This window comes from Lepeophtheirus salmonis, chromosome 11, assembly GCF_016086655.4.
Source record: "Lepeophtheirus salmonis chromosome 11, UVic_Lsal_1.4, whole genome shotgun sequence".
Classification (NCBI taxonomy): domain Eukaryota; kingdom Metazoa; phylum Arthropoda; class Copepoda; order Siphonostomatoida; family Caligidae; genus Lepeophtheirus; species Lepeophtheirus salmonis.
Window position 1 is genome coordinate 17612710 of NC_052141.2, and position 25338 is coordinate 17638047.

Sequence of the window (25338 nt, forward strand, 5' to 3'; positions counted from 1 at the left end):
TTGTGTCTGTCCTTGTATCTTGGATCAAAATATGTTTATGATATACATCAGGTGGTACTATATGCAGTGCACACTGCTACTGTTTTTCATACATACAGATAAACAAACACACTTTCCTTTATTAATAAAGACGAAGATGATTGAATTTTCATATGGAGGATGGATGAATCAGACCTCATAATTGGAAGTCTAGTTAAACTGTGACTTACTCCAATTCGTAAAAAATAATCACATATGACATACAGAATACTTATTTTATGTTATTTATCATTAATAGATAAAATTTTAGAATTAAAAAAAAAAAAAAAAAATATATATATAATAAATATGTTTTCATTAGTAAATTAAAATATTTATCTTGGTTAAATACAATAATACGAAGGACCATAGGCGGAGTTTGAAACTTATTCTAGTTATTTATTGTATTTATTTATATACTAAGTAAATAAAATACATGTCCATATGATACATTTTGAGGGGGCCCTACTCCTCTGATCTCCGCCTATGTGTAGGAGATACACAAAACTTTTGCTCCAGTCAATAATATAAAATATGTTTTTTTTTAAATAAAAATACAGAGGGTTTCTCACTGGGAAAGGTCAATACAAAAAGCAATTGAGGAAGAAGATATACATTATTTAGAATTTCGGATGGTGGCTTGATTTGTAATCGTATTGAGGGGTTTCTTCTTCGGGTTCTAAAAGTAATGAAAAAAAAAAATTAGAAACATAATTCCATATATTATATATTTTATTTATGATCAGTGCTCGACAGCCATAAAAAAAAATAGCCACTATCTAACAGAGCTAGTGAAAAAAATAGATTACTAGCCCAGAATACCACAAATATTGAATCACTTTTAGACTTGTATAAAGGTTCTTTTGTTTTAAATAAGCTAAGTTCTGGAGTACAAAAATAAAGAATATATTTTTTGTGAGTAACAATTTATACTTGAAAAAAAATACAACTAAAAATTGAACTTGTAATATAACAAAATTTTAGTTAAGTTTCATAGAAGGTAAGTCTTTCTTCAAACTAGCATAAGCTTTATGTTCTTTGTTTTGAAGTAAGTAAGCTGCTCTGTTTACCAAATCTTCATCAAAATAGTAATATGAATTATCTAAAGCAAAATTTATCTTTTAAAAATATATTTTCCTTAAAAATCACCCATAATATTTATTTCCAATGTATATTCTATTCGACGTTAACGGGTAATACTTCAGGGGTGTCCGCAGGGGGGAGGGGGCTTGAGAGGTTGTAGCGCCCCTTAAATCAAGGATTTTTTTTACTAGATTTTTTTTTCGTGAGGATTAAAAAACATTCGCCAAAATATAGAATCTAAAAAAGGTAATTCTACTCAAATCATGCAGCGAAGGAAAAATTTGAATTTGTGATTTTATTTCCGAAAAATTCCACCCCACCCCATGTACTTATGATTTGAACCCAAAATTGTCTGTCTATATGTGGTATTTAAGATAAGGCATTACGCAACCAATTAGATTATTTTTTTTACTAGCCACGGGCTAGTGTGGCTGTCGAGCCTTGTTTATTGATGACTTACAGTAACTTTAAGTGTGGCAGGTTTCAACAGACTTCGTATTTTAAAGGGATTTACTTCCGTGTTTTCTCCGCGCTCCTGACTAGGATACGCAGGTTGTGGACCTCGGTTTTCAGAGTATATATTAATACTTTTCCGTTTAGCAGCACGAGTCATAATTCCCTCAGATTTCACGCTCTCATGGTAATTTATTTTCAAAATGTTATTCGAAGAAGGATTCAACTCGGATTCCATTTTGGGAAGTTCCTCGTATTTTAATTTTAAGTGATCGACTTGTCGCTTGACCTCACCCAATTCCTTCACCAATTCAATGTTTCGATCCATTTTCAATTCTATGTCTTGTTTGAGATGACCAACGGCCTTATAATAGAGTTCTGCACGAACTCTATGAGATAATTTTTCGTCTTTAAATATATATAGTAAATCAACAGGAGTTAGGTCCCTATATTCCTCAGGCTCAGCCTCCCAAGGAAATATTTCAGTCTCCTCGTTTTGATATATTTTGAGCTGCTTATTAAGTTCTTGAGACTCCTTGTCAAAGGAGTCTTTGAGATCAGTGTTAGTTTTTAGAAGTTGAATAATTTGTTTCTCCTTGGATTTCAAGCTATTAAGTAAGGACTTGACTTTAAACTTCCATTCACCCAATTCATCTTCTTTGGACGTCTCCAAACTACATATAAAGAAAATAAATGTTCGTCAAATAATTTATGAATGACACTACGTACAATCGTATTCGAAAGTATGGCCAACCTAATAGTACCCCCCACAAAACATAATCTATAGCCCAAACGAGAAAGCTTAGACAAAAATTTACTTATTTCCCCTGATGATACTTTGAAAGATTACAATTTTTAAGGTGTTATAAGCTTTAATATAGCCGGGCATAAGTAAGCCTAACGGAAACTTGGACAGCTCTTATGGAGTTACAGAGATAAAAGGTTGCTAAGAGATCAACATGTAAAGTTCATCTCTCACTGGGACCTCGCACTTGATAGATTACAATATAAGTGCCATAAGTTTTGAAAAAATAATTTCTGAAATGATTAGAAAAAGATTCAATTTTGATTAAGAAAAAAAAGGCTTTGTATATCGGGGGAGGGGTACTTTACCATTTAAATATGAGGGCTTAAGTTGACTAATTATACAATTAAAACCAGGTAAAAGAAACTGCTATTTTTCAGATGAAAAGCTGAGTATATCCGGATTTTTCTTATATACGAAGTATGTATATAATTTTTTTTTTTGGATACTTATGTAAATAAGCAATTTCGAGATAACCAGTGTTTGATTAGATCCTATTTTTGACAGGTCATCGAGGATGTTTAACTTATCATTTAGCATAAGTGTTTTTCGAGGGGCTCATAACATTTATTATGAATTGAAAGCGATGTGAAATAAATTTTAAAAGAAACAGCCCGAAAAAAAATGTTCGGGCATGCTTACGATTTGTACCTCTAAAAAAGGAAAAATACTCATATGGATTTTTCATTCTCAAGAATTCCTGTGAAAAAGATGGAAAAGTTCTATATAGAGATTTTTTACTTCGTGTTCCTTCTATGCAAAGTATTTTAAGTAATAAAAAATTGTTATTCGAGAGTCAACGTCGACTATAAGCGTTTTTTTAAACTCTTATCCGGATGAGACTGTATTTATGTTCCTTCATTATTATCAGGGGAAAATGAATTACACAAAGTTTTGTCTCATTCTCCTGGCTTCTACTTGAGTCATAGTTTTATGCAATAAATGAGAGCCTGGGTATTAATACTTTGATCACAATTCTATGTGCATAAATGTACATGTAATAAAACCAAGAATTTAAAGTGACTGATAAGTTAAATTACATATAATTAATATAATACACGAAAAATAGAAAACTCACAGCAGAAGAAGAAGGAGGAGCGATAATGGTGAAAGTAGGCTGAGGAGATATCCTGAGACAATAATAAAATTACATTGAATGAATTTGAACGAAAATATGAATAAAATAAATGGATATTTTACATTCGTCCAACGTTTAGGGAATATATGTAATTAGAGCGGCTTGTTTTTCAACTTTTTTCGAATTTCGATTACAGTTTGTGTAGAAAAGTGTTCCTCCGGTAAGAAAAATACATATTCATTTAACTAATTTATAGATATTTATCTAACATATTAGTTAAGTTTTTTTTTCTAAAGTTACCTATAGAGCCTTATCAAGTGACGTCAGAATTTTGGGGCCCTAAACAACCAAGTTTTATATGAATGAAAACACTTTTTTAATTAATATTAAGGAACAATAGTGAACAATTGGATGTCAAAATGGGACAAACAAATAAAAGACCTTACTGCCTATAAAAATTGTATCGCTCAATTGCCTTGTTTTATTATTTATTTGACCCTAAAATTATTAAATATTTACTACTACATCGTAATAGAATCTTATTTGTGTGTTGTAGATAAAAATTAGCTCTTATAATGGATTTTTTTCTAATTATCCTACTTTTTTTGTTCATAATCGATAAAAAAACACAATTTTTTTATAAGGGATTTTCAGTACATATTACTTTGATTAAATTCGAATCTCACTGATGGCCCTAGACATCAAGTAGTATTCAATGCAAATGTTAAGTATTTTTTTCATTAATAAAGCAGTTTTTTGATGGAGTAAAATCATGATTTCTTGGAGTTTTGTCAATTAGATCTAGTAAAAATATGAACTTTAAATCCCCAGATGGCGTCTCCTTCAATTATGATGCAATTTATGACGACAGTGAAAGAGGGCGAATAACGTTAGGAAATTGAGAAAATCCGTGTATAGCGGCCATCTTCTTTTTTTTTACTTGGTCGGAAAGGAAGGGTCAAAATATATGTATTCAAACTTTCTTATCTTATTTTCTCGTTTTGCTCTATAGTCTGACTTAACTTCATTAATAATTGTTATAGATTGGAAAAATATATATAAAATATTTTTATATTCAAAATACAGAAAAAGTTTTATTTTAATCTTTATTGCCTTTTTCAGACTTTGACCAAGATGTGCGGCGACCTCAAGAATTTTGCATAGGTTATTTTCTTACCATATGACAACTTTCCCGCACTAGTTGTAATCGAAATAAGTTGGAAAAAACTTTTGTAATGTGCAAAGGAGATGAGAAGATAAAAGTGAAGGAATAGAAGGAAATCAAAGGATAAAAGTCGACAGTCAAAGAAGATACGATGGTTATGATCTCTTACAGATTAAATGAACTTACCTTCGTAGTTTTTGCATAATCTTTTCTTTCTCTTTTTCGTGAATTTGATAAATATCCGCAATGGCTTCATCGTGACACTTTTTGAGTTCCTCATTTTCGAGATTCAAAGAATCTAAATTGGATTTCAACTCCGAGGCGCTCATTTCTAAATCAACCATAACTTTTTTTAATGACTCATTCTCCTCATTTAAATGTGAAAAAGACGATAGTTTTTGTTTGAACTCCTCAATTGAATTAACGAGGGTCCTTTCCTTAGCTATCAATAATTCAATAGAGTGATTTGAGTCGTGTACCCTCTTAAGCAAACTGTCTTTCTCCTTTGCAAGTTCATCATGTAATCGAGACTTTTCTTCAAGTTCTGTTTTGATGGACTTCGTCAAATTGTTTTGAACGTCTAAATCATTTTTAGTTTCACAAAGTGAGGACTGCAAAGTATCTATTTCTTTTTTTAATCGAGAATTCTCATTATTCACTCCAGTCAATTGAAAGTTTAACTTTTCCATATCCTTTCGAGACACAGAAATAGAATTGTTTAGTGCTGCTTTTTCTTCCTCAAATAAGTCATTTTCTTTCTTCAACTTGGACTCCAACTCATACTTGGTTTCTGAAACTTTCTGTATTAAAATATCGTTTTCTTCTTTAATAACTACATATTTTTCATCAAGAGAATCGTACTTGCTTTCAAAATCCAAGATTTGATGATTAAGTTCTTTATTTTCAGCCATAAGGTCTTGAATGGACACGTTACATTCACGTAATTGGACTTCCTTTTCCAATAGTTGTGCTTCTGTCGAAGACTTCTCCTTCTCCATACTGCTCAATTTAACCTTTAGTTTATCATTTTCTGATTCGAATTCTTCATCCCTGATAGAACGTTCCTCAAGAGATATAACTTTCTCTAAAAGAGATTCCCTTTCTTTCGAAACCTCATCATTTGAATACTGCAAGGACTTGAATTCAATTTGAAGAGACTCATATTCGTTCTTGATGAGATGAAATCTAGATTTAAAGAAAGCAAGTTCCTCCATCAAAGATCCTTTCTCAGATTCAATATCTTGAAGAGATTTTTCATACTCGGAGCGAAGCTCGCACAGTTGTTGATTTGACTTGAGAATAGAGTCTAATTGTGTAGTGGAATCTGTTCTGAGAGAATCTATTTTCCTAATATATCCTTTTTTATCATTTTCAAGGGATTTAATTGACTCCTGAAGGTCATGGATATGACACTCCAAATCCCTGATTTTGATATTATATTGTGCCTCTGAATCTACTGTTTGATTTAGTTGTGCTTGAAGAGCGGAGTCTAATTTTTCCTTTGCATCAAAGAGTTGGATGTCTTTGAATTCCAATTGTTCCTCACTCTCTGAAACTTTAAGACTCAGTTCCTGAATTTTACTTTCATAGTCTTTTATTTTGAAGTCAATATCATCATTTAAATTAGCAATCTCAACCATTAAATTTGACTTGTCATTTTCAATTTTTTCCAAGTCAGACAAAAGCTTCTCATTCTCTGTTTTAATGGACTCAGACACATTAAAACACTGAGACTGTTCCTCAACTAACGACTCATTCTCTTGAACTAACTTTTGGTTTCTTTCATTTAATTCAGAGATTCGATGAGCCAAATTTTCATTTTCTTTAGTAAGAGACTCTATTTTATCATTAAAGTAAAGATTGCTCTTACACAAGTCATCCTTTTCTTTTTCAATTTCTGATCGATCCTCTTCCATAGTTAAGATTTGAACACTAAAATTCTCTTGAAGAACCAACATGTCCCTCATTTTTTCATTCAATTTCTCAGAAAGGTCCAACTTGTCATTTTTCTCTTCCTCTAATGATTCTTGAAGAAGTTGAATCCTCGAATCAAGTTCTTCGTAAGCAGATTCCTTGTTCGAAAGGTTTTCTTTCTGAATATTAAGCTTAGTAGCGAGTTCTTGATTACGAGAGGATTCAATCGATAATGACTTGGACTTTTCATCATTTTCTTGGACAAGATTAGATAACCGTTCTTCTGCTTGCAATAAAGACACTTGGAGCTGACTCAATTTAATTGATTTTAAATGATGTAATTCGTCTTTCAAGGATTGTAGCTCAGACTCATTGCCAAGAGATCCAACAGAAATACTATTCAATCTGTCTTTGAGTGATACATTTTCCTCTCGAACTAATTGGCTTTGAGATTCTTTGTCTTTGATCATATCTTTCATTTCATTAATATCTCTTCGTAACATGTCAATTTCCTTTTCTAAAGCAATTTCTCTTTCTTTGAGATTTTGAGAATTAATATGAACTGAGGCTTCCATGTCCTTGACTTGACATAAAAGTGACTCTTTCTCTGAATTCAGGTCGTTGATTTGTGAATTTAGATTACTCAATTCCTCATTTTTAGATTCTAGATTCTGACTGAGATCATTAAACTGAAGAGTCATTTCATTTTCCTTATTTGATAGCTTATCCTTCCATTGTAACTCAATTTTCTCAAACCCACGGGTATTGTCTTGGATAATATTCTTCTTCTCTAACTCATACTCATCTTTTAAAGCCTGTAGTTCAGATTCAAATCTAATTTGTAAAGTTTCTAACTCATGCGAAATTGTTTCTATCTCTTTTTCCTTAGAATTTAGAAGACACTCAAACATATTTTTCAACGCCTCTTTTTCTTCATTAAGGGATTTAATAGTTTCTTCAAGAGATTCACATGATTTGACTTGTTTCTCAAGAGATTCCTGGAGTTCTTTCATCCTTGTCTCACCAAATCCTTGAATACAGTTAACCTGATCGTCAGAATTTTCCTTAAATTTAATAAATTCATTATGAAGAGCTGTCTTTTCGTTTTTAACTGACAGCAATTCACTCTGAAGACTTGCCATTGAAGTTTTTAATGATATTGAATCTGTTTCAGTGTTATCGATTTGTATCTGCAATTCATTTTTGTCTTTCTCATGTTCATCTTCCAGCTCTTTTATTCGTTTTTGAAAACGGATTGCTTCACTCGCTGATTTAGAGGAAGAAGAGCTCAAAAGTTCTTCCAGGGATTTTATTTTATCATTTTTATCAGATATGTCTTTTTCTAAAATTAAAATCAATGACTCAGAGTCAATTGATTCTTTATTGCTTGAAACTTCTAGCTTCAAATTATTTAGAGATTGTAATAAATTATGATTTTCTAAACGTAATTTCTCAATTTCTTCCTCTTTAGAAATAATGTTTGACAGATACTGGGAGATTTTTTCCTCAACTTCAATACTTTTATCTTGGATGACGGGATTATCCTCCTTTTCATTGTCTATTTTACTTTGTAGAGTAAATTCTTTGGTGTTTGCAATGTTATTTACTTCCATCAAATGTTGCTTTTGTAATTCTTGAATATCCATCTCTAGTTCAGATTTAATTTTACAGAGGGCAACATTTTGAAAGGAGAGTTCCTCAATCTTCTTCCTATAACTGTCTCTTTCTTGAGCAAAGTTATTTTCCATGTTGCTAATGAGTGAGAAATCCGATTAGTATATTATAAAATTTTTGAATGGTGCTTTTATGTTATTTATAATCTGTATTATTATTATTTATAATCATGAAGTCATAGTAATCTAGCATACGATTTTGGTTTCATACACAATGGTATCCTTTTATAAATGTTAACTGCACCATTTGCAGGAAACCAAGGGCGCAGACTAATCAATGTAATACAATCCACATAGCTCCAATTTAAATTAACTTTTTTTTTACATGCACACTTACTTTTTTTCAACTTCAAAGACATCCCGGGATGTCTGAAGCTGTAGCTTATTTTGATTGATTTCTTCCCTAAAGACTTGGATCTCTTTTTTCTCACTCTCACACTGAGAATTGGATAAACAGAGCTCCAGTTTCAGATCCTCCTCCTTTGCTTTCATACGTTTTTCCAATGAGAGCCTGGAAGATTCAACATTGAAGAGCTTGCACTCATCTTCTTTGACGCGATGTTCCAACTCCTGGATTTTAAGCTGTGCCTTTTCCAACTCAGGCATAAGACGATGAGAGGAATTTAAGTCAGCGATAATCTGTTCTTTTTCAATAATTGTTTCTTTTAGTTCATCAATTTGATGAAGAAGTTCTGAGTTAAGAAAAAAAATATATATAGTTAGTTATATTTAATAAATTGAATGAGTCTTTCCATACTTCTATCACCGCCGACGAGTGTGGGAGAATTGGTGATTGAGTCCTTACTTCCAAATCGCTCTTGTGAAGACGTTGACATGAAGGCTCTCTGAATAAGGACAATTTTATTAATTTAATTAAACATAATGTGTGTAACATGAAATACACTTACTTGATTTTGATCGTCATTGAATACAATGGAAGATGATTTGTTCATATTAGCGAATCCTTTAGGACTATTGAAAAAATCAAAAGATGATGATCTTGGAGTACTAGGTGAACTAGCATTATGTGTGTCTTCTTTTAATTCCTCTATCAACTGATCTCTTTTCCTTATAATTTCCTCAGCGTTTTGCAGCTTTATTCTCAGATCTTCAACCAAACTGTTTGATTCTTTAATATATATATATATATATATGCATAGATATAAAAAATAAATTAGAGCAATATAATTATTATTAGATCACTTCTTTCTCAGAAAAACTAATTATATTATTAAAATAATATAAAACAAACCTTGAAATTTCTTTATCGGACTTAAATTGTTCGTGATCGAAGATCGAGTTGAATAAAAACTGGCATCCCCGCCACCACCGCCACTGGAAGATCCTGAGGAATGGGAAGTATTAAATGAAGTTGAATCAAGAGACTCCTCAAGGGCTTTGACTTGATGTTGAACATCTTCAAGGGATTTATTCTTTGACTCTAAAGTTCTCTAAAAATATACCAAAACATATTTAGTTATCACAATTCATAGACACAGAGACATCCAATTACCTGAAGACAGTTAAATTGATTCTCTTTAAATGATATATCATGTTGCTGTTTATCATACTTATTATTTAACTCTTGATATTTTTCGTTTAATTCTTGCAACTCACGCTGTAGGATAGACGATTGGGACTTTTCCTCTTCATACTTGAGGGTAGGATTAACAAAATAATAAATATATATGTATGTATAAAAGACACATTGTTTTAAATATGGATTCAAAGAAACATCCCAAGTATTAAAAAATGTATGTACACATACTATGTACAAAGCAATTGAAAACGACTACTATTCCTCCCAAAAAATGCGGAAGTTCACAACATTAGACGATTAATAAACTAATTCCTCTTTAAATAATGATTGTAGTATAAATATAATTAGGTTACCTACAGTAAAAAGTATATTAAACATATATATAATTAGTTTAATTGTAATTATTAGTGGGGATTTATTCAGTGGAGAAAATAATCCCTTGCGGATTTAGTAAGTTTGTACCCTGATAAAGAAAAGAGTGGTCTATAATTTTAATGGTAGGTTAATTTGAACTTCGAAAGACATTTTATGACTAGTGTAATGTCAGACCTTATTTAGGACGGAAAACTGCATTCCCGTCAGTAGTATCTTCCTCAGAAATTTGAGGGGATCATCATAGTTGTGTATAACAATCATGCTGGAAATGGTACGAGTAAGAGACTTTGCTAATTGACTAAAGTTAATAATAAAGGATGAATAAACATAAAATGTTGTATGTTTTTAATTATTTGAGTTCCTGTGTTAGTTAATGTGGCTTTTGTCCATCCTCCGGAAAATCTTGTGCGACAGCCTCCTTCCCCCTCAGCCTGGCACTGAAATTGGGTCTTCCAGTATGACAATGACCCAAGATATACTCCCATGGCAACAAAGGAGTGGCTCAAGAAGAAGCAAATAATGTTAATGGAGTGGCCTAACCAGTCTCCGGAACTCAATCCCATAGAAAAAATCTTTGTCAGAAGGGGGGCAAACTTACAAAATCGGTAAGGGATCATTAGTTTGTGGATTGAACTTTGTCTATATTTTTGCTTGCTTCAAGGAATTGAGGGCCTTTTCACGTTGAATTCTTCCTTTTCTATAAGTAACATTATGACATATTTCTACGAATATTTACGCCTCATGTGGAGGAAAAAGTATGAAGTGAAACAAGTTTTCTTGTTTGTACATATTACATGACACAAATATGAATGGAAAAAGCAAAGCCATGTAGTAATAACATACAACACAATTATAATTGGGTAAGTTATTACAAGCATATGTAAGTTTGTACACCAGAGATAAGGTCATGTCATTTGAATAATAAAAAATAAAATAAAAAATAGATAGAACTCACTCTCCGATTCTTTTTTCCTAAAGCAGCTTCAAGTGTTTCAAATTGAAGACTCTTAATTGATTTTTCCTTGTTCAACTTCTCAATTTCAGCTTCTAATTTGTCAATTTCCTTAAGAGAAGAGGGACTCAGCCCTTCCTTCCAACCCAATTGCCTCATCCAAGACATGCTTAGCGTAGAATTTCGATGTTATAAGACGAATATAAACAGATTTACGGAGTACCAGAGTATGAAGACCCTTCTACACAGTGGTTGTAATTAACATTCTGGAAAAAAAAAAAAATAATAATAACAAGACGAAACTATTAATATAATGTACGAAGAAGGAAGTACAAATATACCTATATATCTATATATATTTATAACATAAAACATTATTATGATAAAATACTTTACCAAATACATGCTCCACAAGTTGTTCAACATATTCATTTTGAGAGATGGAGAGAATTTACACATACAAATATAATTTTTTTTTCTTTCCCCAATAAGTCTCAAATTCCGCCTAGAAACCCCTTACAAACAAGACCACATCCTTTAAAGAACTGAATAAACGAAGGAACTTGGAAGACGATACTTTTACGCTTGCATGGAAATACACTCGCGGCGTATGTACAATGTGTGTAAAAAATACATACACATTATAACATTATTATTAAACATGCTTAAAATCCGCATGTACCCTTCTTGCTATGAGAATTAATGATCAAATTATATAAGTATTAGTAATATCGTCATCATTCTAGAAGGAGATAATGTTGATAGGATTTATGAAATAAATCTAACCAACTCATCCAAATCATGAACCAACAATACACATCTTCTAATGTATGAACGAATACTTTTCATTAAAAAAAACAAAAACAGTTATATTAGAACTAATGTTTGTAGTCTATAATTCGTTGACCTAGCACAAAAATATGCTATCTGGACAAAAATTTGAACTAAGATATTAACTTTCAATAATTGGGTAATTTACCGGTTCCAACCCTGTGGGTCGCAAACCTAGGAGGGGCGCCTGACAATTTACCTGGGGTTGCCAAATGCCTTCTAGAAATTTGTTGTATGAATGTCCTTATGTTGTATTAGGAAGAAAAATACAACATTGTTTGAAGGAACCAGAAAGCGAAAAATGATTAAACACAGTAGAGACATTGTCTCAAAACTACGTGAACGCATCGGAAATGAGCTACTTGATTATCGTGCTGCATGCTAATTATCTCAAATATATACATATCTGGTATAGCACAGTTTTATGAGATTTGAATATTTGTAAAGAGTTGTTAAATTGTTGACAAGTTTTTTTATTTATTAAGAAATTACGGATATCAATACTAAAAGTTTTGCACTATCGATATTGATAATCAAAATCTAAAAATATAGAAACTATTGCAAATATTAATGAGATATAATTGCAGCTCAAGACCAATTGTGAGTGCATTCCCAAATTCCTCGTAGGCCTAGAAAGGTCCATGACGGCATCTCCTGGAACTCCGATTAACATTCTTACTAAAAAGTGCCAAGTAAGCCGTGCAACAGTCTCCATAAACTATAAACAATGCCTGGATGAAATCATACCGCCTCTACAAAAGACGTATCCTTACAGATAAAATGAAGGCCACCCGGGCTGCCCACGGAAGAAAATTGTTGAACAATTTCAAGTCCCATGTTAACGAATTATTTTTATTCGGATGATAAACAATGGACTATCAACAGATCCTACAACATCCAGAACGATATATTTTTGGCCACAAAGAGAGATAATGCCCCCTACGTCTTGAAAACTAAGTTTCCGGTCAGCATCATGACCCTTGGGGGCATTGGGGGTAACGGGAGTGTCATACCCCCACCTTCTTTGAGCCAAAAGAGAGAGTAAGTGCCGACAGGTACTGTGAACTCCTGTATGACCAGATGATACCTTGGATAAAAGTTGAGGCCAATGGTGTAGAGTTCCTCTTTCAACAAGACTCGGCCCCTCTGGCAATGCCCGCAAGACCCAAAACTTGTTTAAAGAAGAGGTGTCATTTTTACCCCCCCCCCTTCCTATCTGGCCCTCTAACTTCCCCTATATGAATCCTATGGATTACTTCTTTTAAGGGGAGTGAGAAAGGAAGGTCTCTGACAATTCACATAACGACATCGACTCCTTGAATACCTTCATCATCAAGTACTGGGGCAGTATCCACTGCGGACGTGGTCAAGGCCTGAAAATCCTTTATGCCTCGTATCGAGTGAATGATTGGTGAAGATGGCGGACTTATTGAATGATTTTTTATTTATTTTGTATTATTATAACTTTTAAATACATTTTCAAACCTCTACTTGTATCCCTTATTAATCAGGATACATCTAAAGGTGGTCCGGATTTTCCTGAACAACCCCGTATATATAGAAATACCGAAAGGAAAGGAGGTTTTATTTAAGTCAAAACAGCCTCTTAATTACCTCGTAGACCACAAAAAATATCATACGAACATGGTTGGTTATTTTATACACTTAGTTGCCAAATTTCAGACTGGTGTGTTTGACCCTTTTTGGATTCCATGTGTGATAACACCAAAAACATATGTATAAATATACTAGCCGTAGTAACCGGCATTGCCTGAAGACGTCGACGAAAAGACACACTTCGCTTTAATAATATAGAAGATAGCTCCTCAAAAAATCATCTTGTGTTACTTTGCATGAGCACACTCACACTAACAATTTTCACAGTACTTGGATGTTCTCTCTTAAAGAATAAAAAATAATCATAACAGCTTGATAAATTAGTTTAAAATGACGTGAGTACTTAAGTGTAGAAACTTATGTGAGCTTAAGCTGTACACACTCCTTGCTGAACCTCTTATAAAGTCACATTCATTACATTCATCACACGCTCCTTGTTGAAAATGATTTCTCAATTCATATTTTATAGTAGAGAGTTTGCCATTTTTATCAAATTATATACAGAAACCCCCTTTTATTTTTTTAAATAACTAGGACGCTGGATTGTATTGTTATTTTCTTAGATCAAGTATTTTATGCAGTCCCAAGTTTAGATTTGTGTAGGTCCTTATTTATTCAGCTCAGTCCAGTCTTAAGACCAGTCCTTAACTGTCGGTCCTTTGAATTTTTACTAAAAATGTTGATGGTTTATTAAGACAAATAAAATGCAAACATATTACATTTTTAATTAGTTAAAAGACTTATTAAATTATATAACAGAAAAATTAAAATAAAAAAAAAGGAAAAATACACTCAATGATTAGATGAGGGATCGATTTTATATTTTTTAAAGGACCGGCAAGTGGGACTAGATGTGACCGGACTGGGGTCCTAAATAAAAACCGACGAAATACTAAAAAATAACTGGATGTAGTACACACAGATAAACTTTATTTTATTAATATGGATGAAGATATAAGATAAATTATGCTTCAATAGTCTCATAATTATGCCTTGAAAAAAAAGATAAAGTCTTATCTTTTCACTTCAATCGCAGTACTTTAATGATGAATGAGATTTAAGTCCGACTCAAATCCGAGTCACATCTTCTATCAATGTGATTTCCAATAAGGGAGTCCACTCTTTAAATTCTTGGATTCGATCTTTGAAAGTGGTGGTATTAATCACAATACTCTATTAATGAACTAAATAGGAGGAGGGGAGATATGGAGAAGAATTAGTCAATCCAAGCGGATGTAAAACAATTGGGCATTAATTATTCGTTCCATTTCCCTCCTCCCAAATCTTTAGCTACACATGCATACATATAATAAGTTATATGTGTATACTGAGTGAGTAAAAAAGAATAGATAGAAATAATCCATTACTATGAGGGAATACTCTAAAATAGTAATAATGAAAGAGTTTCATTACATTGATATAATATTACCTAGACAAAGGTATTTGCAATATGAGTGTCAAATAATATAAATTTTATCCATTCTTTACACTAGTGATTCCAAACTTTTACTCACTCAGGTGGCCTATAGCTGGTGTTGTGTTGATCCTTCTTTAGGACCGAGGATTTCAGTACAATTCCACCTGTCGGTCCTTAAAGAAGGTAAAATCGATTCCTCGTGATGTCATTGAGCGTGTTTTTTCTTTTTATTTTAATGTACCGTTATATAAAAGAATAAATTATACAACAAAGCAACAATATAATGTCTTCGTTTTATATTGTCCTAGCGGTAGTACCCAGCATTGAACGGAGTTGACAACACACAAATTTTGCAACAAATCCTTGCTGTTACCCTCCGTTTATCATAAGCACATTAACACGTAGCTACTTACTCAATACTTAAAGACATTCTTTCCTCAAGAATAAAAAAATTAATATGATTTTGAGGCAGGAAGTACTTTAGCTCGTTTCTAAACCTCATTTATAGTCAAAATCATTTTTTTTTAAATCTATATAATGTACTTCCTTCCTTTTTTCTTCTTCTAATGAGTTGAACTAAACGCCCGTGAGATTTCATTTATTTTATACAGTGCACCCTTTATATTATACTCACTTCTTCTTCTTTATACTGTATTGGTATATGCATCAGGTAACACTGTATGCAGTGCACTCGGTTACATGTTTTCATATATGATGTTTGACTCGCTAGGTGGCTCTTAAGTAGAATCAATGTTACCTTTTTAAGACTTTTCACGATGGATTTTTTTTTTTGTAAAAGAACAGATGTTTCGCTCAATTCCGTCAAATTGTATCAACTAATCAATACTCAAATTGTATATCATGGTCAAATAATGAAATGCTCTAATTTCATTAATGGAACATCCTTTTAGACTGAAGGGAGCAACAGTTATTATAAACACTCGAGAGTGCAACTTTCTTTTAATAATAGAGAATATAGCAACATTTTTTGCAAAATATGTGAAATGCCCTTGATTTATATCTTATTCGGCTTAATAAACCATCGACATTTTTGTGAAAAATTCCAAAAACCGATATTTAAGGATCCTATAGTACTTTTTAATATCTTGTGGCCATGGAGGAAGAAAATATGGAGGTGAAAAGGTATAGGAAGGACTGTTTCATTCCCTTCATCTGTTAAGTTTGGTATGCTTTGACAAAATCATTTCGCCGAAAATTTAATAGGATGATTTTTTCCCCCCTTCGAATTCTATCATAATATTTAATAGAAGAGCAAACACAACAGCTCTAATAAACTTCTCTAAATCAAAATGGAATTTATACTCTGTCAGCTTAAATAAGACAAACAGCTAAGTGAAAATATTGTCATCTCTTTATTTATATTTATAAAATTTGATCAACCAAACAGGTCCAGAGACATAGCTTCCTTTTTGATAATGAGTGAGAATCAGGCTGTATAAGTAGTAAGTGGGCAGGAAGATTTCATTCTAGAGGTGGGATTTTAAACTTTTCTTAGAAAAGCAGTCAAATAAACTAATTGCAATATAGCTCCCTGAGTTTTTATTGTTGTGATTGATGAAAAACAGTTCATTGCTTCAATTTCTAATATAAAAAAAAAAAAAAAGTTTCTAAAATTGAAAACTTGATGAAATAAAATCACAATTACTGTAGGATCAGTCTAAAAATGCTGCAGTTCTAAAAAAAAATCTTATGGCCTTTTATGATAACTAAAACTTGTTAAATGCCGTAGTTACTAAATAATATGTTCGTTCAACTGTTCAGCATAACCTATTTTAAAAAGACAAGATACCTTGAGTTTAAAGTAAGTTGTGTATAAGAATTATTATACTATTTGTTACATTTTCTTTATTAATTTATAGCATTGACATTGGATTACAATAAATGCAAGATGTGTGTGGCTTAAACGTATTATACTCTAGTATTATGAAGAAAAAAATATAAAGATAGCTTGGACCGTATAACCGTTGAATGGTAAAAAGGTTGAACCGATAAAATGAAAAGACTGATGAAAAAAAAAGAATACTGATTAGAAAATCAGTCCTATGACCTATCCGACCCTAATCACAATGAATAAAATAAATTTAACGCAACAAAATTTCTTTATAACACTGATGGGAAGATCTGTAAATCGGAGATGATTCGTTATTAGATATAACAAATGAATATTAAGAAAATAAATGTTATCCGATTAAATACTATTATTTTTATACAATCATTATTCATATTAATAAACATGAGTACCCCTAAAAATATATGGGTTATAACTAGACATAAGTGTTGATTATATTATCCACTGTTGATTTACACGTATGACCACGATTGAAATAAGTAAGCTAATTTTTAAGTAACTCTGTTTAACAAAAATTACGGAGAAAAAAAATTAAATGATAGGTTTTCAATAAATCTTTTAAATATACGATTTTTAACTAACGGGTTAAGGAGAGTAACGGGTAAAGTTCGTAATTCCTGAGTGATTTTTTTTTAATCGAAAAAATACTCGAGCAGCAAAATTCAGCTTGCAATACATCACTACTGATTTTCAATTTGAGCTATGTACATTAAGGTACATATGGAACTCAGAGAAAGAGCAAATTATCTTCCACATCACATCCTTATTTTATTTTGTTTTAATAAAAAAAAATCATAGATTCATAGAGGCATTAATTTGCTTCATCATGATTATTATTATCATAGTATAGAGGTTTATTTTTTTAAACATTTGAGCATTAGCAAAATTATTTATCAATTATAATCCGAGCATAAACTACATAATATTTAATAGTGTATCAAAGATGAAAGACCCAAAAAAGAAAATGAATGGTGATGTTATATAAGCATTTACTAGCTATTTACACATGTAGGAATATTATAGAGACGTAAAAAAGACTACATCCCGATGCGTGTAAAATATTAATAATAATAACAGTTGGCATCCTGCTTATTCTAGATGAATGGTATTAAAGGGAGCACGGAATGAAATATCTTCCATGGTTATTAATCGTTACCTAATTTTTCTTATACAATGTTCCTGTATATCTTTATAGACAAAGCAGGATGTGCTATAATTTAATAGGGGTGTAAAACGTAAGCATATTTTAGCGTGCAAGTTTTGATGTTGCTGTTGTTGTTGGCAATCTGAACAGTGTTTTTATTTTATTTTCTAACGCTGTTGTGATTAGTCTTTAATTGTTGAGGAGAAAACATCTAAGTATAAAGTATAACCAGGAGTGGGTGAGTGTACTCATGAGTGATGACGGAAAGTAACGTCAAGGAGTTACAAGTGTAAGTCCATACTTAGCTCAGAGTAGAATTGAGGATCGAAAACGGAGTAATGAATCCACATATTCTTGCTTGATACTAAGAGGGTACTTAAGTTGATTTCCTTCATCCAAAACGGTGAAATAGATCAGTCTGAAATTTAGCAAGTAGACATATAAAATAACCAAACATGTTCTTATGATATTTGTTGTGCTTCTGAGGCCATTAAGAGGGCTATTTTTGACCAAAATAAAACCTCCTATCCCTTCTCTCCTTCTGTATCTCACTTCTTTTTTTTTCTTCTACCTTCATTATTTGTTTCTATTCCCCTCTATTCAACCCTCTGCTAGTTTATTATAATAATGAAAAGAAATGTCAACGATTTTGTAATTTTTGATTATTATTATATAGCTATATATTTGAAATTGGATACATGTATTGAGGGAAATATATTTTTAAACTTATTCTCTTCTTCCTTTAATCTAATGATTCTTTTCTCCCCCTCATTTGGAAACATCAAATTACATCATTATTTTAATAATGGTAATTGTGACTTAATAAATCAAAACTACCTACAAGAAATTAAATGAAATCTAAACTTGAAACCTCCTGTATATAAAGATTATGTATGCTGTGTATTTCTAAGTACATAAAAAAACATCTCAAGTCATAATTTGAATAGTTATCAATTATAATACGATATGTATAAGGTTGTAAATCGTAAGCATCATCGGCATATTTAAAAAAAAACCAGAAATGGACTTGTTTACTCTGGCAATTTAAAGAATGTTTGAGAGGAGGCTTAGGTGTCATGGCGTTTCATTAAACTACCTATGAGATGAAGGAAATAAACATAAGTCCCACTCCGTATCTAGCAATGCAATATACAGCTATGTCAATCCTCAATTCTACTTTGAGTCCAATAAGGATTTATCCTTATTTTTAGTGATGAAAATCGTGATTATTTTGGGCATGTTAAGTAAAAAAGAATACGATAATCAACATGATAACCATGAAAATTTGAATTATGTTTTTGGGGAGAGTAGTCTTGACGTTTGATTAAATCAGCTATGACAAGGGAGGAAGGAAAGACGGATTTCAAAAAGAATATTGTCAAGAATTACTCCGATGTCGATGCCCAATTCTACTCTGAGTGCAACAAGGACTTACTATTATAACTCTGCAACAAATCCTCAAGGTTAATTTCTGTCTTTTATGAGCACATGCGAATGTTCAATCAGGTTTTGAATATAATTGAATGTAGTAGAAAAGGAAGTATACTAATAAGGAGCTAATTAATAATGACGACAGATGAAGAAAGGAAAATTCATTCTTCAGATTACAAATTCTGAAAATGCAGGCCAGCTTAAAAAATCACACGATTTACGTCACTATTCGATCATGACCACACACACACACACGTAGTTAGACCTTATACTTTGATGTTATCTCCTCAACAACAGGTTTAGAAATTGTATTTACAACCCTGCAGATTGTGGGTATGTACAGAGCAATGATATTACTCTTTTCAATGCATTAACCGTGTTACATAAAAGGAAGCCCACACATAAAATTTCTTCTGTCCTTTTAATGCACGAGTAAAGTATGTTTTTTTTTATTAAGGGGAAAACGTTTGTTAAAAGACATTATTTGAAACATTAATATATATAATTTTATCTGGAACAAATTACGCACTTATAGTAAGAACTAATGGAGAAAAAAATGAAAATTAAACATGCTCCTTTACGTTTATTAATTCAAAACCAAGCTTATCATGACTTTAACATGTGTAATATGATATGGACAAATATGGAGTTATTGGAAGGGAAAAAAATGTATATGTATGTTTTATACAAGTTAAGACGTCTGTACAAGTTACAACTTGTATAAACAAATTGTACAAGTTGTAATTTCTCCGTCTTAAAATGCATTATTTAGTTAAACCATTGGAACGGGGTTATGATTTTGATCCTGTTAGTTTTTTATTCACGGGGATTACCACAAAAGTTACCCAACGATTTTGATCAAACCTGGTAGGAAGATTGTAATTTTCCGGTAGCTACTACTATATAAATACAAATATCTTCAGGATTTGAAATAATCAAAATTACAATATAAATATCATCTATGGAATATTAATCATTCTTTGGCTGCAACTTGTACAAGTAGACAAAAGTGCTGCGACAACACAAAACAATCATTAACAAAAATTTAGAAACGCCTAATGAATCTTATTTTTTAAACTTTATAAATACAAACGCCCGAATATTTAATAGGAATATTTCGATGGTCCCAGTGGGGACCCAAAATTTGCAATATCATAACTAAATTAAGAAAAACGTGATTTTTATGGAATCAAGAAAAAACAAGATTGGCAGCTCATGACAATGAAGTGTACAGGCCGTACCGCGCTGCCATAATAGCATCTCGGAGTGAATCCAAATTTGGAAGAGAGGTATGGCAGACATTCTTCTAAAAAACGTCACAGTTGAAATGTGATAGATGGAGGTCACATGTAGGCATGCCAAAAGTCAGCCATATTGTTGCTGCGAATTTTTGGTTCTTCTTTTCTGTAAACAAATTTAATCACCATTACCACCCTTATTAGACTTTTTGATGTTACAGGCAATAGTCCGAATAGAGATGCCAACGGTATCTGCAGCTGTTTATTAATATTACAATTTCATATTTGGTATCTATATGCTAAAATCACAATTATCCAAGTAGCCCTACTTTTTGCAACTGAAGGGATTACTAATACTAAAATTGTTAATAAGCCGGGGTTGGCCTAGTATTTGATAACTGTTATTATTATTTTTTTTGGCCCACGGCTAAGTTACTAGCCAGGCCCTGATCAAGTAAGTATTTATTTGACTCCCATATGGCCTTTTAAATATGTATAATACATTAAATTATTTTTCTTTTTAATGATGAGGAATTTTTGTTACCTTTCAGCCAAAATTACGGCGTCTTTGAAGAATAAATCGAAAGAATAGTAACATAATTATGTAGTTGAAGAATACAAGCGTAATCCAGCCATTTGTTAGAAAAAATATCCTTGCTTCATTTTGTGTTGACAGCACAACAATGGCCTTGGAACACTTCTTAAGTATTTGTCGAACTATAAAGTTCTTTCATTATGTATTTGGATATAGTGGCAAAACTATACACCAAATATGTCGGACATTAGTAATTTTAACTTATGTTTGATCTATTCCTAGAATACTAAATTTTAAAGAGTGTATCTAAAAAAATCATATCTTCTTTTAAAATTCGGATAATAATATAGAGTAAAGAGCTCAGAGTTCCTTCAAAATGGTGTTTTTATCTTAAGTGCATCTGAAGCTTTATTTAAGAAATAATTACAGGCGTACATAAATGATTTAATTACTTAGTTCATAATTAAATTTGAGGTTCACTGAATTGATAAAATAAGGCGTTTTTCTTTGTTTCAGTTAATGAAATTTACTCAAAAGATTTTTCTATTAATCTCACAGATTATTAATTTAATTTAGGAGTTTATGTTCGTTGATGAAGCAGATGTCTGTTATGAATAGTGCATGAAATATTTTTGGATACATTAATTCCATGAAATTCATGAAGTTTTTATGTAGGTACATCTCATTTGAATAAATGTACTGGAACATTAATTTGCCCTTATACGAAGAATATATAGCAACACGACAATTATGCAAAGTCATTAATATTAAGAAGAATATTTGTATTTAAGAAAAAGTTGACCTTATCCGAATTAGAGAACAGACAGATCCACATTTTCTAGGATCCGGGTCGGTTCGGATCTTTAAACGTAAATATTTGAGTAAATTTTGGGTACCCGATTTTATGGATCCAGATCCGACCCCAAAATTAGTGAGATACTTGCCTCAAATTTTATGAGCATTTACCCAAAGTTCAGACCTTAATAAAATCAGATCCGGATGAAGGAAATATTTTTACTAATTACTGATGCCGAAACAATTCATAACTCAATGTTGTCATAGTTATTGTTATAATAACATTGAATTAACAACGCGCTGCAACTGTTCATGTAGATATATCTCTATGCACGAATCAAGATAAATAGAAATGCTAAAATTCGATAAAGATAATATCATTTTTTTTTCAATAACTAGGATGAAGTATTATGCAATACAATAAGCTTTTTAGGATCCGAAAAAGTCTGTTCGTATCCAGAATCAGAGACCCATTCTATCTGTATTAAGGAATACTATAAGTTTTTTAAGATCCGTAAACGTTCGAGTACTCAAAACCAGTTCGAGTAAAAATATTATAATTGTATTTAAATTCATTTATATTTATTTTACTATGCATTTTTAAAACAATTTACACCAAAAATAGGCAATAATGACGACCTATTAAATAATGAAAAAAGGAGAAGAAAGAACACAAGCAACAATCTTCTTTTCCTTTTCTAATTTTTAAAGGTAGTTTTTTCATTACAAAGTGTATCCTTTCCTACCAAATAATATTAATAATATGCTCAATAGGACTAATAGGAAGAAGGAGGATCCATAACATTATGTCGAAATGAGTGTGACTTTTTAATTGGGGTGCTGAAGATAGTCTCCAATATATACTATGTACCTATGTATATTGTATATATTATTAACAAAGACAAATAATTTTGACATTTATCAAATACGTCACAATGGAATCATCATAATTACCATCTCCTTCACTATACATAACTAACTGTATCTCAAATTAAAGAATCAAAAAATATAAGAAGACGAATCTGCAAAATAGAGTTAAAAAATTCATCCTGAAAGGGTGAAGCAGAGGGTGTAACAATGAAATCCGGCGCTTCAGATTCCTGGATTTTTCCAGATATATGATGACGAAATTAGATAATTATTTTTCTTTTGGAAATATACCTATACGTTTCATTTAGCATTCAAAACACCATGGAGTCAAAAACAGAAGCCAAATAAATTTTCAGTGAGCTGTTGAGATTATTTCGGTGAACAACGATCTAGATATTAGCAGTACTAAGGTCTCAAAGAAGACAGGAGAAGGGTTGCAAAGTTGACGAAGGCTCTAGTGGTTTAAAATAGGCTCCAAGAACACTGCTACGTCTAAGTGTCCAATGATATTTGCCTTCCTAGCTCCCCCAACCTGAATCCCATGTATTATTTTGTCTTTGAACTACCTTGGGAATAAGGCCCACAGAGGTTATCATACCACCAAAAAGTCCCTGATTGACTCCATCGCCCTAGAATGCGAGAATTTAGATCGGGCTCTAATTTCTAGGGCATGCACGCCATTTCGGACCCAAATCGAACACAACGGAGGTTTCATTGAGTGATATATTTTCAATGATGGTATCTGCTGCTCAGTTTGTTTGTTTTTTTGACAAATCTTAAAAAATGACAATTTAAAGTGGATGGATTTAACTGATATACCCTACCCTGTATAGTTAATTATTATACACTAAGAGCTAAATTATATTTTTTTTAAAACAATAATTTTGTTTTCTACTGGAAATACATGTATACATATTCTCTTTTTTATGTAGAACTTATCACTTAAGAGAACTGTGTAAAACATAATGATATTTCGAATATCATAAATACTGTTTATAAATCAGATGATTTCAGCGGTCGAGGAACTTTAGTAGTCGGGGGATTTGCCCATTCTTCATTACCCTTGCTATCAGTCTTGCCTTCTGATGATCCCATAGTCAATGTGGAATCAGGTAAAGAAAAAAACATCCATATTTTTGAATTGCAGAGTATTTTTTCACGTACCCTCACAAATGCAAGCATACAACGATAAATTACTAGTTTTAATTAATAATCACGAGTAATTTTAAATTATTCTACAGCAATACTTCAACAGTCCGGCGAGTTGGTTCCGGGGAGGTGGAAGTCAGTATTACGAACAATATATTTTTTTTACTTGAATGGTGACTTAACATATAATACAGGAGCGCAGGAGAGTAGTTTAGCTGTCACGACGTTTCATGTGTGATCACCTACAAACAGGCGGGACAAGGGAGAAGGAAATAAACAATGACATTGGTAAGAATTACCACGTTGTCGATCCTCAAGCGTGAGTAAAGGAAAATAAAATTCATTCTTCAGATTTCCAATTCCAAAAAAAAAAAGAAAATAAACACGATTTAGATAACTAAGTATGATATATTCATAGTTACTTAAACAATATTTGCCTGATATTGGAGGGGGGGGAGATAAAATGAAACGACATTCTATGACTATGTTTTAACTCCATTTTAAGGCATATTTCGAGAGATGTTTAATTCCACATAAAAAAGGGGAAGAAAACCAGCCTTAATGTACAAAGTTATTGTAAAAATAATAAGAATTCAAGTTTGTGTCATCCGATCATTTTATAATACACAAATATATAAAAACACGAGAAATGTACATGGAGAACGAAAGAACAACATGACGTAATAGGTCGATTTTTGGTGGAGCATGGGGCAAAGTAGAACTACGTCTCATTGCCCTATGGACCCTTCCCAATTGCCAGTATCGTTTGTCGTTAAGTCTTTAGGTCAATTTTGCGTGGAGTATTGGGCAAAGACGAACTATCAAATCATATTCCTCAAAATCCAGGAAAAACGATACAAACAATAGGGAAGAAAGAGTGCATAGAGGAATAAAGCCTAGTTCTAGCCTAGACTGTTGCTCCACCAAAAAATCGGTCTAATAGTAATATTTACATGTAGAAAAAAACATTTCCTTCATTTGACTTGTACAACTCTACGCATAAACTGCAAAAGGTAGCATTATTATTAACAAAGTCATCTTTGATTCCCTCGCTTTAAGTCATATACTTAATATACATATATAGGTATACAATACATATAATATTGAGTAGTTTTAAAAGAATTGATGACGACGCACCTTAATACCCATTTACATAATACATCTAGTTGCTAATATAATAATAATGTGGATTTACCTATTTCTCACAATAATTAAATTATTTACTCATATAATTATGCAATGTCAAGTCTTGAATTTGGGAATATTATTATCATCCAAAAAAATATACATTTATTTTTTAGTGTTGGGTGTCGGTCTGGAAATTCTAGATCGGTCTGAGACAATTATGATTTTAAGCTGACCGAAATAATTCGGTCCTATAAAAA

At 31.8% G+C, this 25338-nt stretch overlaps 1 protein-coding gene across 3 annotated transcripts in view; it reads right to left on the reverse strand.

The window, feature by feature from the left end:
* Positions 1-393: 393 nt before the first annotated feature.
* LOC121126391 (uncharacterized) overlaps positions 394-25338 on the reverse strand; it is a 31322-nt gene continuing 6377 nt past the window's right edge. The window contains exons 1-11 of one of the 3 annotated variants that reach the window (XR_011782262.1): positions 11453-11843; positions 11060-11322; positions 9703-9843; positions 9442-9640; positions 9098-9318; positions 8947-9034; positions 8527-8881; positions 4789-8268; positions 3438-3489; positions 1562-2228; positions 394-697 (exon numbers count right to left, since the gene is read on the reverse strand). Coding sequence is in view for 2 of the 3 variants with exons in the window: in XM_040721718.2 (XP_040577652.1) it covers positions 635-697; positions 1562-2228; positions 4789-8268; positions 8527-8881; positions 8947-9034; positions 9098-9318; positions 9442-9640; positions 9703-9843; positions 11060-11224 (5379 nt within the window). In the remaining variant the exon portion in view is untranslated. Of the gene's footprint in view, positions 698-1561; positions 2229-3437; positions 3490-4788; positions 8269-8526; positions 8882-8946; positions 9035-9097; positions 9319-9441; positions 9641-9702; positions 9844-11059; positions 11323-11452; positions 11844-25338 lie in introns of those variants that run through there. The other 2 variants (XM_040721718.2, XM_040721719.2) reach the window with 2 other exon arrangements.